Here is a 17,847-nt window from a genome sequence, read left to right as displayed (position 1 = left end):
CTGAACACCAATGTAAGTGACATTGAAAGGCAAATTTCAGTATCATTTTGTTATCAGGTCTTAACATTGCTTAAGTGAAAATTCCCTTGCACAGTGAAAACTAACTGTGCAAAATGAACAAGCATTATGGCCTCCAGGACCATTGTCACTTATCAAGATAAACAGCGAGGTTGACTTACTGAAGAAACAGAAAAGGCTCTATTCATAAAAAATACAGGGGATCAGACATTCTCTCAAACATTCCCTCGTGGGAATCCTCCAGGTCCATATGTTTCAATAGCAGTAATTGAATCCTACGGGGACTGTTTGAAGTAATACCAGATTCCCTGTTTTATAAACGTAGCCCAAAATGTTCACACAGTGGATTTTTATCTTTTGCAAGGTAATGTTCACTTTAATAGAAATACCCAGTCACAAACAGAAATTAAGAAAACAGGATTTTTGCTTGCATGTGACTGGATAATTGAAGACAGCAGAACTTTGTTGCATTAGTGGAAAATTTAACTTTGCAAAGTAAAAATAAGTGAACAGCCTATATTTATTTAGTAAACCAACTCTAAAAAATTGTGTTGGTCTTGTAGATTCTTGGACCTTTAGAATTGCATACAGTAGTTATAGTTTATTTTCCATACATAACATAACATATGATCATGGCATGGACTCATTTCTCACAGGTTGGCAGGGTCGGTAACCATACATATTCATAAGTAAAGTACCATATGGTTCTTTGATAAACACATTTGCTTTTGCTGCTTCCGCTAAGCCTATAATCATTATCACACGCGATTTCAATTTCATCTGAAGTAGAGAACCCATGACCATGGATTTCAGGATCGTAATGGATGCTATTTTTTTTTGTTACACGTCCGTTAGCGATTTTTGGTGATCTGCAACCATCTTCTACAAAAAGAAAAAATGTAAACCTTTATAAACCCTACATTTACTTTTCTTTTTAATATTTCATAGAAAGTATTACTTGTTAACACTACCAAAAATATCCTGTGAACCTTTACATACAGGCATTAATAAAGAAGTAGAGCATTGGATTAAGGAAATCAACACAATTTTACTTCATTGACTAAGCCAAATGAAAATTCCATTTGCAAAGGAAAAAGTCACTTAGCTTAGTATATGTGATGATACAAATAATTAAACTTTAATTATCTCTGTTGTGGTAACTTGCACATTACCCCAACGGAAGGTAATGCCCCTAACATGCATTGATGTCTTTTTGTTGCCGTTGATTCAAAGTGACACCCAATTTTCTCATACTGGCCCTGATTTATTAAAGCTCTCCTGGAGAGGATACATGACTCCGGTAGAATAGATAAATCTGTACATTCTTTTAATTAACCCTTTATCCCCATCCCACACCCCAATCCCCAATAAAAACACTTACACCTTCTTTTGGTATAACATTTTGGCCATAGCAGCTCATTTTATTGCTATAACCTCAAAACTCCATGTTTAACATACATCAAATAACAATGACAATAAACATTTAAAACATTTTCTAACCTTTTAACAATCACAGTTATACTTTTTTTTAAAGGTCCATGAGAGTACCACCTTAAACTAACTCTTCCCAATATACCACTGCTCACCACCACAGGCTCCCAGCCGCACCACGCCGGCTCCGGAACGGTTAGCGTGCATCCTTTGCTCCCTCCTTGCCCCCACAACATCGCAGTGTCATGTGGGGCTCCACTTGCCAAAACACCATACTGTGATTGGTTACCATCCCCCTGTTTGTATGGGTTTTTACCTCCCATGGACCAACAGCCACCAGCCGCAAGCATGACCACCTTATGCTTGCAAGCACCTCCACACCCTCAGTGCTTTTTGCACTCCATCTTGTATGCACAGCAACCATAACTTCGTCCCCAAAGCATTAAGGTGAACCCGTCACCCCTGAGAAACAAGTGCAGTTCCTTTTCTAAGTCCTTGTGTCTCACCACCAGACCCCCAATCCTGGTCACGAACCTCCCAACCTCCTTATTAAACTTTATGCGAGCTTTATTTAATTTTTCTACAGGCCTTGCATTACGCCAGACCTTTCTCGCCATTATATCGGACCACAAAAACAGTGTGGTCGGGAACCAACTATGCAGCCTTAAAAAAAAATCAAACTTTATGTCCCGAATCAGTTCACGCATAGAACGCGCCCCAATATCATTTCCCCCAGCATTATTTAAAACAACACTACGAGGCCAATCCAGAGGAGCAAATCTGCTGATCTCAGGCAACACATGTCTCAACTGCATCCCCGAGATGCCTATCTACCAGACATGCGCTGTCTCCCTGGACACACCTAACTGACTTCCATTTGGCCAAATATCTGCCCATCTGGAGCCCCAATCCACAAAAGAGTGGCCTATGATCCAAATAAAACACTCTGTAGAATCTGGAAAGAGAGGAGTAACACAACTTCCGCCAGTGATTGTGAACCCAAAGAAACCAACTCCACCTCCCCACCACATTACCACCAGTTGGGGGGAATGTACAGCTGGAATCGCCTTGATTCCCAGCGACCAATTTGTTTTATGACCTCCTCACTCAACCCTCACCTAGCCGCTCGGTCTCAGCCCTATTACGAAATAAATGCGAGGAATACTCACTCCCATTCTTCCCAGCAGCCACTAAACACTTCTTAAAGACTGGCACAAATTGAAAGGGAGACACAAATTAACCATTTGCGTGCAAAAAAACGGTCCTTCCTGTTTCAGGCGTACCCTCAAATATTAACCCACTGCTTGAACCGGGCAGGCCCTAGAGTCAGGAACAGCCCTCAACTCCAACCACACACCCTTACCTGATTGACCATTTTTTACCTTCTAACCCCAATAACCACCCTGCCGTCTTCCAACCGGTATCCTCTGCCAACAAGCTCCCTGGACTCGCCCTACTTGGACTGGCAATATCCCCCACCTGTAGGGCTGCAAAAAATGTGACCACAAACAAAGCACAGAACAAAACCACCTCAAAACCATCCACACATTGTATACCTACCTGGTGAAGCAACTCTACTAACAACTCAAACGATACCGGCCTCCCGGTGTCCCTTCCTGAAACCTCTTTCTGAAAATTATGCACCACAAATACCAACATGACCTTCCCCTTTTTGGATCCCCATCCACCCCCCAAGAACCCCACAATTCAAACCCACCACAAAAGGGAACAATTCTAACAACACAAGAATTTTGGAAAACCCAATTTTCTTCCCACTCATCTGGCCAGGGATCCAGACTCCACTCTCCCCGAAAATACACACCATACCCACAAGCTCCTGACGCATCTGTCACCAGTATCAGAGCTTCCACAACCTCCTTCATCCACAAGGACCTTTCATTGTACTGTCTCAAAAACCTATTTCAAACTTCCAGGTCTTCCCGCAACACTTTAGACTTCTTCTAAAGATTCTTCCCATTGGCATGATGCAACATGCAAAGTTCAATTTTCCCAGGAGAGACTGTAACTCCCTCAAACGAATGTTCCTCAGCCTAACCGCCCTCACTACTGCCAATCTCAAATCAGCCACCTTGTCTTCTGGCAATCTACATTCCATTAACTGGGAATCCAATACCATGCCCAAAAAACACAACTGCGTAGGGCCTTTCAAATTTTTTCCCTGCTAGCAGAACTCAGAACCAGCAGGACCAATGCAAAAAAAAAATCATCCAAATAATGTAAAATGGAATGAATCCCAGTTACTTTCTTAACTACCCATTCAATGAATGTGCTAAACATCTCAAATAGCACACATGAAATGGTACAGCCCATGGGCAAACATTTATCCACATATAAAGAACCATCCCATTTACAACCTAGTAAATGAAAACATTCCCAGGTGAACCAGTAACAACCGAAAAGTGGCCTCAATATCAGCCTTGGCCATTAAACAACCCCGCCTTCTGCACCAAAGCAACAGCCTTATCAAATGAAGTGTACGCCACCCTATATAACTCAGGATCGATCGCATCATTAACTGATCCCCCACGGGGGAACGACAAATGATATATCATCCGGAACTGCCCTGGTTCCTTTTTTGGAACTACCCCCAAGGTTGACACCATCAAATCCCTCAAAGGAGGCTCCACAAATGGGCCTGCCATACGCCCCAGAGTTACCTCCTTGTTCAACTTGGCTGTTATCGCCCCGGATTCCAACAAATTCCTAGCCTTAGGGGGCACACTTCCCAACCTGCATGGAATCCAAAATCCCTTACTAAAATCTGCCTCCAACACCCCAGCTGCCACCCTATCTGGATACTTACCGAGGAAAACTCGCATGTTTTCCACCCTCACTGGCGTCCTCCTTTTTTCTAGCATGCTCGCCGGAATGACCCTTTCCCTTGCTGTGGCACCGAGCGAACAGGTGCTGACCCCCACATCCCAAACATTCATGTTTGAATCAACACGTCTTTCCAAATTTGCAGGTTTTCTCATTGTAAATCCTGCAGAGTCCCCTGCGCTTAACCGCTGGGGGCCCACCGACTCCCAAACCCCCAGCCCCCCGGAGAAGCGGCTGAGGCCCCATCCTTGCAGATGTCATCAATTGCATCCACAAACTAATATCCTTGTGGTCATATCTCATGCCTGGTCGCATTGCTTTTCTCTGACAAAATTGCTCGCCATAGCGAAGCCATGCCACTCAACCGTAGACCCTGTGCACCTCACTTATGGCATCTAGGTAACAAAAGAGAGCTGAACAATGTTCAGGTGCTTTTTAACCAATCAGGCTGACCATGATAGCAAAGGCTTGTAACCAATTCTGAAATGTGCGCGGTATTGACGGCCACAACCCCTTCCTCTTACCCTTATGTACTTTTGAGTCTCTGGCCCCAAAGTGTTCTGCCGGTAGCAGAGAAAATTATTCAACATACTCACCCCTCCACACATGCTCTTGCACTTCCTGTGGTAAATGCGATCCTAAAGGGCCTTCAAAACATACATATACCTCCCCCTTAGCACCATCTGCTATGCTTGCTTTGCTGTCCCCCAAAGCCCCTTCCTTCTCTTTTCCAAATCTGCTTCTGAATGTACAGATGGTGGGGATGACATGCCACTTCCCCCCAAAGATGACTGCTCCTCCGCCCCCACCGCCAAGGGGGCCTAGGCTTCCCCAAGAAGTCAGCACTCTCACCAACCCCTGGGCCCCCTTTTTGTGTCCACACATCACCAAATTTCAACAATATTTCCTGCAGTCCTTGCAACAAACTACTAGCATCAACCCCCTAATCCCCTCCCAGCATCCACCCCCCCTCTGGCCCCCAACTACCCCCCATTATCCCTCCAATACACAATTCCCGCTGAAGACCCCTCGCCAGGACGCACATCTTCTTCTCCTTCTGATCCAGAGATTTCCCCCTCCGAGCACGGATATTTCTTCCGCCCACGCTCACTGGAACCGGAGCCCGCTTCATCCGACTTGGCGCTTCTTTCTGACATTTAGACCGCGGCTCCACTCTGTTCCTGCTCCCCGGCTGTCCTGTCCACCGGGCCCAGCCCCGATCTCAGGACCCCTGATCTCCCACACTGGGCTCCTTCCCCGCCGTGAAGTAGAGCCCCCTCCAGGTGAGTCAACTGCGCAAACTGCGTCCTAGTGGATGGACAAGGCGCGGCGTCCACATTAGTGTCCCGTCTGAGCTGAGGATTTCTCCCGGCACTCCCGCAAGCCCCACCAGGGTTGCACTTAGCGGGAGGGATCAGAGAGTCCGCCCTTTGGGCGGCGCTGGACACCTTGGGGGGCAATAGGGCTGTAGCGCTCCAGAGGCCTAGACCGCTGAGCGCGCATAGACACAGACTGCCCCACACCAGCAGCCTGCTGAGCCCCCCTTTGCATACTAGCAATTTGGTCCTGTAACCAGTGAACTCCATGGACTGCAGCCTCCTCTCTTAGTCCTCCTAACAGGGTCTCAATGTCCATAGACAGGTTTGCTGCAGATACAATGCAAAAATTTTCTGTCAAAATTTTCTTTCCCTTAGGATTTCTTCAAACTGACCTCTCCCTTCAGGCTAAACCCCTTTATATAGCTGACCCTTGACACGCCCTTCAAACCACAGTCACCTCATATCTATCAGCCAATTATTTTAAACCTAAACAAATACCCTCCATATTCCCGCCTTCACTATCTACCCAGTCTTCTGACCCTTGGCCCTTTTTTTTTTTTTTGCTACGAGCCCTTTCTTTTATCGGTGAAGTTGGGTTATCCAGCAAACCTGAAATAGATTTTCAAAAAATAGGTAACTATTTGTTTGCAAATGTTTTAAATCCTGGAACAGATCCATTCCAGGTTTGCTGGATCACTCTGCTTCGCTAATAAAAGTGTATCCTTTGTGTGTATAAGTGTATCCTTATCCTTTAGCGTAAGCTTTGGAGAGCTTTATTAAAGCAGGGCCATTAGGTTGTGAATAGACTAGCCATTATTTGACAGAGTTAGAGTATAAATGTGTAGCTGGTATTGGTAATTTTTGTGGCAGTATGTTATGATTTATTCTTACCTTACCTTATTTTAAGATCTAATGTAGTAAAAGAGAAGGCACCAATAGGCAATGTGGTTAGCCAATACTTAGCTGCCATAATTTATATCACTTACTCCTCTCACAGATTGGGAATTCTTCACTCCACTCCAGATTTGTCTCACATGTTAGTTTATTTTCTCCTTTTAATTTGTAGCCAGAATTACAAGTGAACATGATTGAACTATACATGCGATATCCATGATTCTTCTTCACTTGTGTTATACTACCATTTATTATTATAGGGTTTGGACATAAACCTGTAACAGATAAATAAAAATGCAAGAAAAAAAATTGTTAGCAAAGTTCACACTTAAAATCCTTAACAGTTTAAAACTTATGCACAATTGCTGCCAGTTTTGCCTTGCAAGGGGAAAAATGTAGTACCGGGTCAGTTAGCGCAATTACTGGTATCAGAATATTTCTCTCTTAGAATGTATTCATTTCAGATTGTGATATATTTATTTACAAAAAAACAAAAAACCAGCAGCAGGTAGTAATGTTTGAGTAAAGACAGGCAATGGCCCTGATTTATTAAGCTCTCCAAGGCTGGAGAAGATACACTTTTATCAGTGAAGCTGCGTGATCCAGCAAACCTGAAATGGATTTCTTCAAACTTATTTGCTATTTGCAAGCAAATGTTTTGAATCATGGACTAGATCCATTCCATATTTGCTGGATCACCCAGTTTCAGAGACAAAAGTGTATTTTCTCCAGCCTTAGAGAGGTTTAATAAATCATGCCCAATGTCTCTAATTTATTAAACCTCTCCAAGGCTGGAGAAGATACACTTTCATCTGTGAAGCTGGGTGATCCAACAAACCTAGAATGGATCTGGTCCAGGACTGAAAACATTTGCCAACAGATGGCTAATTATTTTTAGGATATCCATTCCAGGTTTTCTGTATCACCCAACTTCACTGATGAAAGTGTATCCTCTCCAGCCTTGGGAAGCTTTAATAAATCAGGGCCAATGTTTCTTTTGTCAAAAAACGAACTTCTGGCTGTTTTTTTTTTTTGTAAACTCTAAACTATATAACTATATGGTGCTCTGTGTATGGCGTTGATGCACCCAGAGCCAGTCACCAGGGGTAATGTAACTCCTGCACACATGGATTACATCATTCAATGAAAGAAGAGGATCGCCGTCTTCACAGAAATCTGCCTGGAGCCAGCGGTGAGGATGGCACCTTCCCAGGATGCCTTAAGCAGCAGGTATGCTGTGTACTAGTGCAACTGGTCCTCTCCTTCTCCTGTGTCACTGTTTGTACCTGTCTGTCACGTGCAACCCCTATTTAATGTACAGCGCTAGGTAATATGTTGGCGCTATAAAAATCCCGTTTATTATTATTATTAATAATAATAATAATAATAATTTTACAGCAGGCTGTACTGATCTGCTCACTACTACTCCCATTCATTTCACCCATTCATGAAGTAGTATAAGTGGACAAACTTGTGCTGCTTTTCTATAAACTGTCCAGTCTCGAGCTGTGAGAGATATAAAATAATAAAACAATAATAATAATCATTGGTATTTAGGTACAGAAGGAAAAATCAGCTGTTCTCTTATGCCACACAGGGCTGCGGTGTGTGGTAGAGCTTTGTAAATCACAGAACCGGATACACAGGTATGCAAGTCATTTGGCAGGTAAAACAATTCTCATTTATTTCATCTGTGGGTCTGTCATTCAAGCTTCTAATTTAAATTACACAAATGCAATAAAAATAAATATAATTAATTAATAACTTACCCCACTTGCAGGTTGGCAGTGCGGGATACCACTGGAAATCTTTTCCACAGGTTACTTTGCTTGCACCGTTTAGTTTATAGTATGGATCACACGCCAGTGTTACTGCATCATAAACATTATATCCATTATTTTTCCTCCCTTTTAGTACTTTTCCATGTAACAGTTTAGGCTCTGGACAAAATGCTCCTTTAAGAAAGTCATAAAAAGGCAAAAATATCACATTTAACATATAAACAGAATAAGCAAAAAAATTACATATTTAGTTGTATTTGTGTAATCACACAGAAAAAAAAAATCCAGAGCTCACTAGCTTTGTGAAGGCTGTTTGCCACAGCAAAGTACCAGGTCAATGTTCTTTTCAGATTTGTATTGTATATTCCTGCTATTCAGTCCATTCAACTTCTTTTAGCAGTTAAAAAGCCTGATGAAGAACGGGTTGCCCCTGAAATGTGTTGTTTGTTTTAATTTGACATAACATGGACTAATAATAAAAAAATAAAGTGTTTTGGCAGTTGGTTTTTGTCTTACGCTTGAATGTCCAGTTACAGGCTGGTTAGGAGATGACCAACTAAACTACTACAGTTCATAAAAGAAAGGTGAATCACCTGCATGTAGTAATTGTCAGGGCTGTGTGAAGTTTAGAATTGGCTAAAACAGCTAAAACAGATACTGTATACATATATATTGCAACTATGTATTCAGGGAATTTAGCTTTAATACTTACTTTTACATTCAGGTGGTGATGGCTCCCATGTACTATCCATATTACAGACTATGGTGTCTGATCCTTCCATTTTAAAACCCTCAAGACATTGGAATCTTATTAAAGAATTTAATGAGTATGGACCAACAAATCCCAAGAGTTTTTTTGAATGTGGGACATTGGGTGGCCCACAGTTAACTTCTATAGGAAAAAAAAGTATAACATATAACATTAATATATAATTCACTTTAAGGTCATTACATAGAACAAGAGGGCACTCTTTGCATCAGGAGGAAAAGAAGTTTATGTTTTTTTTGCCTTCCTTTGGATCAACTATGTTCATAACGTTTTATATCTGGGATATGTTTATTTCCCTAGTGGGTGAACTTTATGGACTTATTTTTTTTTAACTTAACTATATAATTATATAATTAACATATATTTAATTTTAAGACAATTAATATTTTACAGAATAAAGCCTATGGACCTCCTGACTTTTGGAAAAAATAAAATAAAACACAGATAGGTTGAGGAAAAAAACATTGGAGTTACTGATAACAACTTTTAGCAATTAGTTTACAAGCAAAGTAGCTTACACTTAATATCTTTTAGTTAATAGATCAACGCTTGCAAGAGATAAAGTGAGAACTTTCAAAATTTCCAATAGACAAGGTAATGGGTGCAGCAAATCTGGAATGGGGTTCTTCAAAATAATTTGCTATTTGCTAGCAAGTATTTTAAATACTGAATGAGATCCATTCCAGGTTTGCTGGATCCCCCAGCTTCACTGATGTAAATGTATCTTCTCCAGCCTTGGAGAGCTTTAATAAATCAGGCCCATTGCATAGCAGATAAAAGATCATCATGTAGATCCCAATATCCAGATCATATGTATAAAATATCAACATTTCAGACATATTTCATCAGTTCTCAATCTAGCCATGTACAACTTTCTTGGTGTTTAATAATAAAAAAAAATCCAAAACAATTGCATCATATTGGGATATTTTATAAAGCAATAATAGAACAAAAATGTGTTTGGAAAAAAAATAGCCGATAGGCCAACCTAATTCTTCAATGAACTCAAAAGAAAAAGAAGTAAAATAATTTAACAAGAATTTAATTTGGGAAGATAATTCTGTAAAATGTATAATTCCACAGCCCACTAATAATAAAGGAAATTTAGCTCACACTTGCATATGTTTAGCAGAATCCTAATTTAGAAAGAAAGAAATATATTCCAAAATAATAGATGAATCTGATGCTCTCAGATATTTAAATGAACACATCCAGGGAATATAAATAAAAGAGATATAAAGGCAAGGACATGATGGTTTATAGGCATAAGTGAAGATGTCAATTAACTTAAAGACCAGATAAACTACCAAAGCTATTTGTAATGGAGATGGAATAACCTGAGAATATTTTATTCACAGAATAAAGATTAGATTAAGGATTAGACAATAAATTTTTGGTTTGAAAAGTACCAGACTGTACAAAAATTATAACCAAGGTAGCTCAGACCTTCTATCCCAACCTTTTAACACCACCGACAGAAAAGTTCCCCTACCCATCAACCCCCACTTGCTTACCAACCACTCCCCAACCATTAAAGACACAAACACTAATTTTGGACTTAAATCGGCTGGCAAGCAACCGTTTAATAAACCATAATTAAATAAATAACCATTTAGGTAAATAAATAGCCAAAAATAAAATAAATAACAAAATAAATACTCGCATTTATATGCCAGCATAAATTGACATAACATAACATAACACCCATTAAATATAACCTAATAAACCAACAACCTAATTTCTCCATTTTTGTAATACATAACCATAAACAACAATGACCCTTATGTTATAAACTCTAGTCTTCCAGTTACAAACCCAAACAACCAGGTAGCAGGTGTCAGAAGGCAAAATCGGCACCCAACAGGAATTTAATTCTTCCAACAAATCCACCTTGGCCCCTAGCTGACCAGCAACGCCTCAAGAGCCATGATCATCTATTCACCATAAACGGGGAGGGCCCCACCAAAGAGGATCCCCCCTGCCAAAATCCACCACTTTAACATGCACTGGATCCTTGCCTTCCAGGACCCCAACCCCCAACTTACCAACTTCCAAAATCCTAAAATAATAATAACAAAAAGGGGTGAGTGGGCAGGAATCTTTTCTTTCTGAAAGAGGGCCTCCCACTTCCGTTTCCCCCTTTTAAACCATCCTAAACCTAATCCCCTCCAACCTCCCACTCAACGCTAGCGCTGCTCCCTCCCAACCGCTAGCACATTATTGTTAACCCCTACCAACCCTGGTTTAGGCCTCCCACCCTGCGCCTAATAACTTTTGGCTAAGGGCTCCTCTTTAAAGGTCTGCAAAAGATGAGGAAGCAAAAACTCCTCATTGATCTCATAGATTTTAATCTCTAATCCATAAATTCATGGTACAATTTTGTATGCAAAAGAGGCCACTGCAGCACCAATTCCACAAAAGCTTGAAGTAAACCATTTCTATGATATCAAAGATGCAATCATTTCTGCATATTTTTGCATATTATACCTTATTAGTGATATGTCTGAGTTCACTCCAGGGATATCATTATGTAAAACTAATTTTAGAATATGATGCAGGGGTTGTGACATATTCTATTTAATGATGAAATTGATGATTTCCTTTGCTGTTAAGAAATCATCCACATATGAGGGAACAGATACTTGCTTTTCATTCTGTAAAATCTCTTCATGCTCTAATGAAAGAACAACAAACTCAAATGATTAAGAAATGTTACTTCCAGGATGTTCTCCCTCCATCCCAATACCTGTACTAAATTCCTGTGACACACACCTTGATAAAACAGTTGAAAAAGATGATACTGGTGTCTTGCAAACATGATCCAAATTTGTAACCTGTGCCTCTTACAATCTATGAGGTGGGGAAGCAGCATACAATAGGAAGGGCAGAAAGTAGGAACAAGCCGAATAGGATGAGGAAAACAATTCCAGAGAGTCGGGGCAGCTCTAAAAAAGTCTTGGAGCCGTGCGTGTGATGAGTTGTTTATTATGCAAACTCCATACTGTGTATTTCTGTAGGTATGGTGTAGTTAGGAGCAAGATAACAGGCACATTTGCCTCCTTGACTTACTTCCAAAGATATCTCTCCACCACCTAGTATACGACAAAGGGCCTGATTTGTTAAAGCTCTCCAAGGCTGGAGAGGATACACTTATCAATGAAGCTGAGAAAACCTGGAATGGATTTCTTCAAAGTCATTTGCTAGTAAATGTTTTGAATCCTGGACCAGGGCCATTCCAGGTTTGCTGGATCATCCAGCTTCACTGATGAAAGTGTATCTTCTCCAGCCATGGAGAGCTTTATTAAAATTTCCTGGATAGGTGACTCTGGAATCACCTTAGAACCTTGGAATCAAATTCAAGCTCCTGTGCTTTGCCTTCAAATCCCTCCACAGTAATAGCTCCCTAGCCGCTCTCTTTACTCATGCAATGACCTACTAATGATTTCCTCACTCATAACCTCATCACACACACGGCTCCAAGACTTTTCTAGAGACGCCCCAACTCTCTGGAATGGTGTTCACCATCAAACTGCAATAATAAATATAAATAAATATATATATATACATAAAATGCAAAATGAAATCCCACCTATGCAGCGTGGCTCAAGATCACTCCAGTTTCCATTTCCCAAACAGAATATATAGCTATCATTCTCAATAACCATGTTAGGTTTGCTGCATATATATCTTACATTTTCCAAAAAATAATATTCTTCTTTGACAGGGTAAAAAGTCCCATTGGGAATCCTTGGTGGTGGAGGACAAATTATAGCTGCAAGACAAATGTATATCCTAATATATATAGTTATTAAATGAATACAGTTTTTTGAACATCCACTACTAGTGAGATTTCCACTCTCATCTTACAGTACCACCGAGACAGGAAGTTGGGAAATTCTTCTCAATGGAACTATATTGTTCACGAAAGTAAATAAAGCTCTTAATCTTTTTAATTGCTTCTATTGTCATAAAGGGACAATGTGGCAACAGTGAAATTTTACTTTAGTTTTTTACTTAAATCATTCAGTTATATCATTCTAGGCTAGACAGAGCTCAACTGAGCTAAGTACCGATATACAAATATAGTGTGATGTATTATCATGCTGTAAGACCAATGATCAAGTTGGATCATAACATAAATCATAAAGCTGTCTCTTTTACTTGATGCGTTTCGCCATTTGGCTTCTTCAGGGGATTCACAGAAACTTATACTAATTAAAAAATATAGAAAAAGTATATTTACAATGTAGTTTGAATGCAAAATTTGCAAGACATTCAATCGTCTTATGAATAAGAAATTTCAAATATTGTATAATCATGTGCTATGATAATTGACATTTTACATAAAAAATTAGGTCTTTCATAGATGTGTGAGTATACAAAAAAAGGGCTAGATAGTTTGTAATTGTTCATTTATAGATATGGTGTATGGCAGAGATAAGTAGATAGAGGATTCAACTTACTTGATCGTAGATCATTGTTGAATAGGTAAGGTGATGGTGATGAAGAATGATGTCTGAATGATAATGTATTGTATGGATGAAGACAGGTGGTGTGTTCCTGTGATCACCTTACCAACTCAACAAGAGTATCCTCTCCAACCTTGGAGAGCATTATTAAATCAGGGCCATGGTTTATAATACTGGTAATACTGGTCCATATTTTTTATGTGAAGTATGAACATTTTTTACATTTAAGGTAATTGAAAGGTGATCATTACTAAAACAAAATCAGATTTTGAGTGTTGTGGTTATGACTGTCAAACTTGTTTTTTTTTACCTTCACAAGTTGGAACACTGTTACTCCATGTTCCATCTGCTTGACAATATCTATAATTCCTTTTTGAGATCATAAAATACCTTAAAAGATAAAAAAATATCCAAAAGTATATCACAATGTCATTGTTTCTCATAAATCCATATTGTGAGATGCTGAGGAGCTGAGAATAATTGAAATGTTGGTTAATGCTACAGCTACAACTAAATGGCAGATTGCACTAGCTTTTCATTCTATTCTGCTGCCATCCTTTTTTATTTGTGAGTTGATCCTGGCAATAAGTAGTAAAAACCCTGTTTGTTACAGAGCTCAATAGTTCAATCAGAGATTTACACACTAGTAAAACAGTCAGACTCCAAGCCTAATGCATTTACATGTAGGGTGTGTCATACAACCCAGGAGGCCTGGGACTGAGATTCCTTAGTATGGCATGTATAAAAGAACACCATTCTTTGATGTGGGTATGAGCAGAGAGGGAGGAGATGTTATGTAGTTTATGTGTAACGCTATGCGGGAGATACATCATTCCACCCAAGACAATTAGGATGGTCAAAGATCATTTCCAGGAAAAGAAAAAGAAAGAACATGACAGTACCCTGTGACAGAACTAGGATGGGTAACTAATCACAGGTTTAGTTCCTCTTTAGCATGAAAAAAATTAATTAGTGAATTTCTCAGAGGAACTTATATTAAAGCAACTTCCCAATCCCTTGAGGTTAGGGCCCCAGGCCCTTCTGATATGGGCCCCATTGTGGGTGCATTCATAGTTTGGTCAGGATGTGTTAGGCCTTAGTCTAATAACCCTGAAATGAGATTGACCTTGATGTTGGCTCCAGGACTTACCCTCATTTAAATAGACATTTGGAAGTAACCAGTAACCTGGTTTATTGGAGATGTCGTGGTTATCTGCTGGCTACAAAGGTGCCAAGGGTGGTTTTGTCTTTTGTTATGTATGACTAATTCATTCTGTGAGCTCCTTGAATGCAGAATATATACAATATATATATATATATATATATATATATATATATATATTGTGACACCAAGGCAGGATTGGAGGTGGAAGGGAGATATATTTGCCCAGGATTCATCTTTTATGTGAGGTATATTTGCCCAACATTCCTCTCCTGTGTGAAGTAGCAGGTGGAAGACTCTCACCTGTGAGGTAATTATTGAAGAAGCACTGAGGGTGGGGATATAACATAGAGCCAGGAGCTCAGTCAGGAGCTTGGCTTGGAGAGACACAGACAGGGGTCTGTGTGAGATCAGCTCTGTTTGGAGACACAGACAGGGGTCTGTGTGAGATCAGCTCTGATTGGAGACACAGACAGGGGTCTGTGTGAGAGTTGAGCTCTGTTTGGAGACACAGACAGGCAGGCTGTGTGAGGAGCTCTGCTGAGAGACTCAGAAAGGTGGTCTGGGTGAGTGAGCTCAAGTCAGTTGGTGTGAGTGAACTCAAAAGTGAGTACAAGGTTGCTGCAAGCTTGGTTTTGAGCTGACAGGGAGAAGCCCTCCAGCTGATAGACAGGGACGTCTGATGTATAGTAAGTGCCGGACAGGCAATGTTTTCTTTTGCTGTTTTGTTATTTTATCTGCAACTTCAATAAACCTGGCTGCAAGCCAGTTTAAAGCTGATACCCCAGTGTGTGATCTGAGTTGGATGAACGAGACAAGTGTCCTTTGAACCTAGCAAAGGCGATCCTGAGTGTAACCCCTCACAATATATATATATATCTAGACTTACCCCATATCACAGTAATATGTTACTCTCGAGTTAAAGTAAAAGTTTCTTGCTTCAAAATATCCATTTTCTGTTTCACCAGGGAATCCACATGATCGTACTAGAAGAGAGAAGACAACTTGGCAAAAAGTTTATCTGCCATTCTCAGAGAAATACCAGGCTGGCTATATCTAATTAAGGAATGATGTATTGGTCTTTTTACACAATACTCTCCTGTCTTGCCATTGCTCAGGTTCACTCTTTGCAAGGGCAGATAGAAAATAGAATCTATGATTTTAGTGGTGTAGCTACAACTCCTGTGCAACATTTTCAGAAGCATCATTCTTCCACTATCCCAATGATCACATTTGTAACCAAGGGACTGCTTTACTACAAAATAGATGACTGCTTACATTTGCAAAATTCTTCATTGGAGGTCCATATGGAGTTTTCCATGCAAGTAACATGATTTTTGGCTCCTGGGACTCGTATAAATCCCGGCAGGCAATCGTACTTAACAGCGGATGCCACAGCAAAGGTCTCTTGATCTGCAAACTCTTGTTTTAGCCTCCCAAAGGGAATAGTTGGAGGTGGTCCACAATCACCTTCAATAAAACAAATATGCTTTTAGATGATTTTTTTTTTTATTAAAGCTGAAGCTGTGTATGCAGCGTACATTGTGTATCATGGATGGAAGTGTTTTTCATCTCTCTACTGCACAATGGGGTGGCTAAAAAAGACAATCTGAATGGATCATGAATTGTAGCCACCGGATTTGCAGTTTTGTGCAAAGGATAGAAGAGATTTATAGGGACTAACTGAACACATATTTAGAACAGAAGGAAGAAATGTATCATTAAGACATACAACAAATATGAATTTTAGCTGACACTTGTCTACATTTACAATTCCTATAAAAAGAAATGGCAAATACCAAGGAATTTGTGCAGCTGAGTCACCTTATGACTACTCTGTATATCGTCCATCTGTGCAATTAGGATCAGGTTGAAATATTTAGGGTGAACCCCCTCACCATTTGCTTGCAGCAGGACATAGTAGTATCCATATATCACAATCATTCATCATATAAAGTCTGCTAATACTCACAGTGAACAGCTTTGATGAAAGAATAAAGTAGAATAAGCCATAGTACAGATGAATGACACCTTCTCTTCATCTCTTTTGTCTAAAGCTCAGATGCAAGTGAACAAATCTATAAGAAATGAAGACAGAAATTATAATTATTGTATGATATATTGCAATGAATCTCTGCAAAGAAAATATTCATTGGTTTTAGGATCATCTAAACCCAAAAACAAATACATATCATACCAATCTTGAGTTGTTGAAGCTGCATTAGTTTCTTTTCTTCAAGCTCTTTCCCCTTTATTTGCACCTGGTAATCCTGCTAGTAAAACATTTCCTGTCCTAGGATGACAACACTCAATGGCCCTGATTTATTAATGTTCTCCAGGGCTGGAGAGAATACACTTTTACCAGTGAACCTGGGTAATCCAGCAAACATGTAATGGATTTCCTAAAAGTCAAGCTATTTGTTAGCTATTTGTTTTCAATCCTTGGCCAAATGCATTCCAGGTTTGCTAAATCACCCAGCTTCACTGATGAAAGTGTATTTTCTCCAGCCTTGGAGAACTTTAATAAATCAAGGCCAATGTATCTAAGGAGAAGCAGTGTTGTCACCCTAGGACACAACAAGAACACCTCTCCCTCCCTTCAATATTGTAATATACAGGAAAGGTGTGTTGCAGTTCGCAAGGGAAGGAGAAGGTTGATAACAGGGATAAGGACACGCGATGTCTGGTAGTGTATTTTCTGTATTTCAAAAAAATAATGCAGCCACTAGATCTAAGCTTCAATATATTTCAAGATTTTAAGCATTCAATATGTGTTTACATAAACAATAAATCTAAACCTTTTAACTTTAGGTAAGTAACGGAAAAAGATTACCTTATTAAAGGTTTCACATTCACCAGTGAAAAGGAAGCCTATACTTTGTCAACACTGTTCTACTTAGAGTGGGTCAACATATCACCTGGTCAATGCACCTATTTCTCTGTTAATAATTACACCTCTGTTTTACGAAAAGACAAATCAAATACGATCAGTGTCCATGTATATAGATACCTGCAACACACATTTAGCAAATTTTGGGAAGTTCCTTGCCAGGATGACCTGTAGGAAAACTGAACGTAATCAGTATACACCTTCACTGGTGCTGTGCTACATGAGTGTTGAATCTACAAAATGTACATTGCCCCAGTGTAATCATCATTGTCA

General features: G+C 39.8%; 1 protein-coding gene across 2 annotated transcripts; it reads right to left on the bottom strand.

Annotated features, from left to right (window-relative positions):
• Positions 1–400: 400 nt before the first annotated feature.
• On the bottom strand, positions 401–17,557 carry LOC140334343 (membrane cofactor protein-like). Of its 2 annotated transcripts, XM_072416672.1 has the most exons (10): positions 17,518–17,557; positions 16,657–16,762; positions 15,963–16,154; positions 15,574–15,670; positions 13,833–13,912; positions 12,643–12,825; positions 8,997–9,176; positions 8,273–8,458; positions 6,596–6,778; positions 401–900 (listed from the first exon to the last, which is right to left on the bottom strand). In XM_072416672.1, exons 2-10 carry the CDS (start codon positions 16,724–16,726, stop codon positions 662–664), a joined length of 1,410 nt encoding a protein of 469 aa, XP_072272773.1. In that variant the 5' UTR covers positions 16,727–16,762; positions 17,518–17,557; the 3' UTR covers positions 401–661. The 2 variants fall into 2 exon arrangements, with proteins under 2 accessions (XP_072272773.1, XP_072272774.1); XM_072416673.1 differs by lacking the exon at positions 12,643–12,825 and having other exon boundaries at positions 17,518–17,556.
• Between the last annotated feature and the right edge of the window lie 290 nt (positions 17,558–17,847).

This window comes from Pyxicephalus adspersus, chromosome 6, assembly GCF_032062135.1.
Source record: "Pyxicephalus adspersus chromosome 6, UCB_Pads_2.0, whole genome shotgun sequence".
NCBI classification, from domain to species: Eukaryota; Metazoa; Chordata; class Amphibia; order Anura; family Pyxicephalidae; genus Pyxicephalus; species Pyxicephalus adspersus.
Note: the sequence above shows the minus strand (reverse complement) of the source record. Positions and strands in the feature narration are given on the sequence as shown.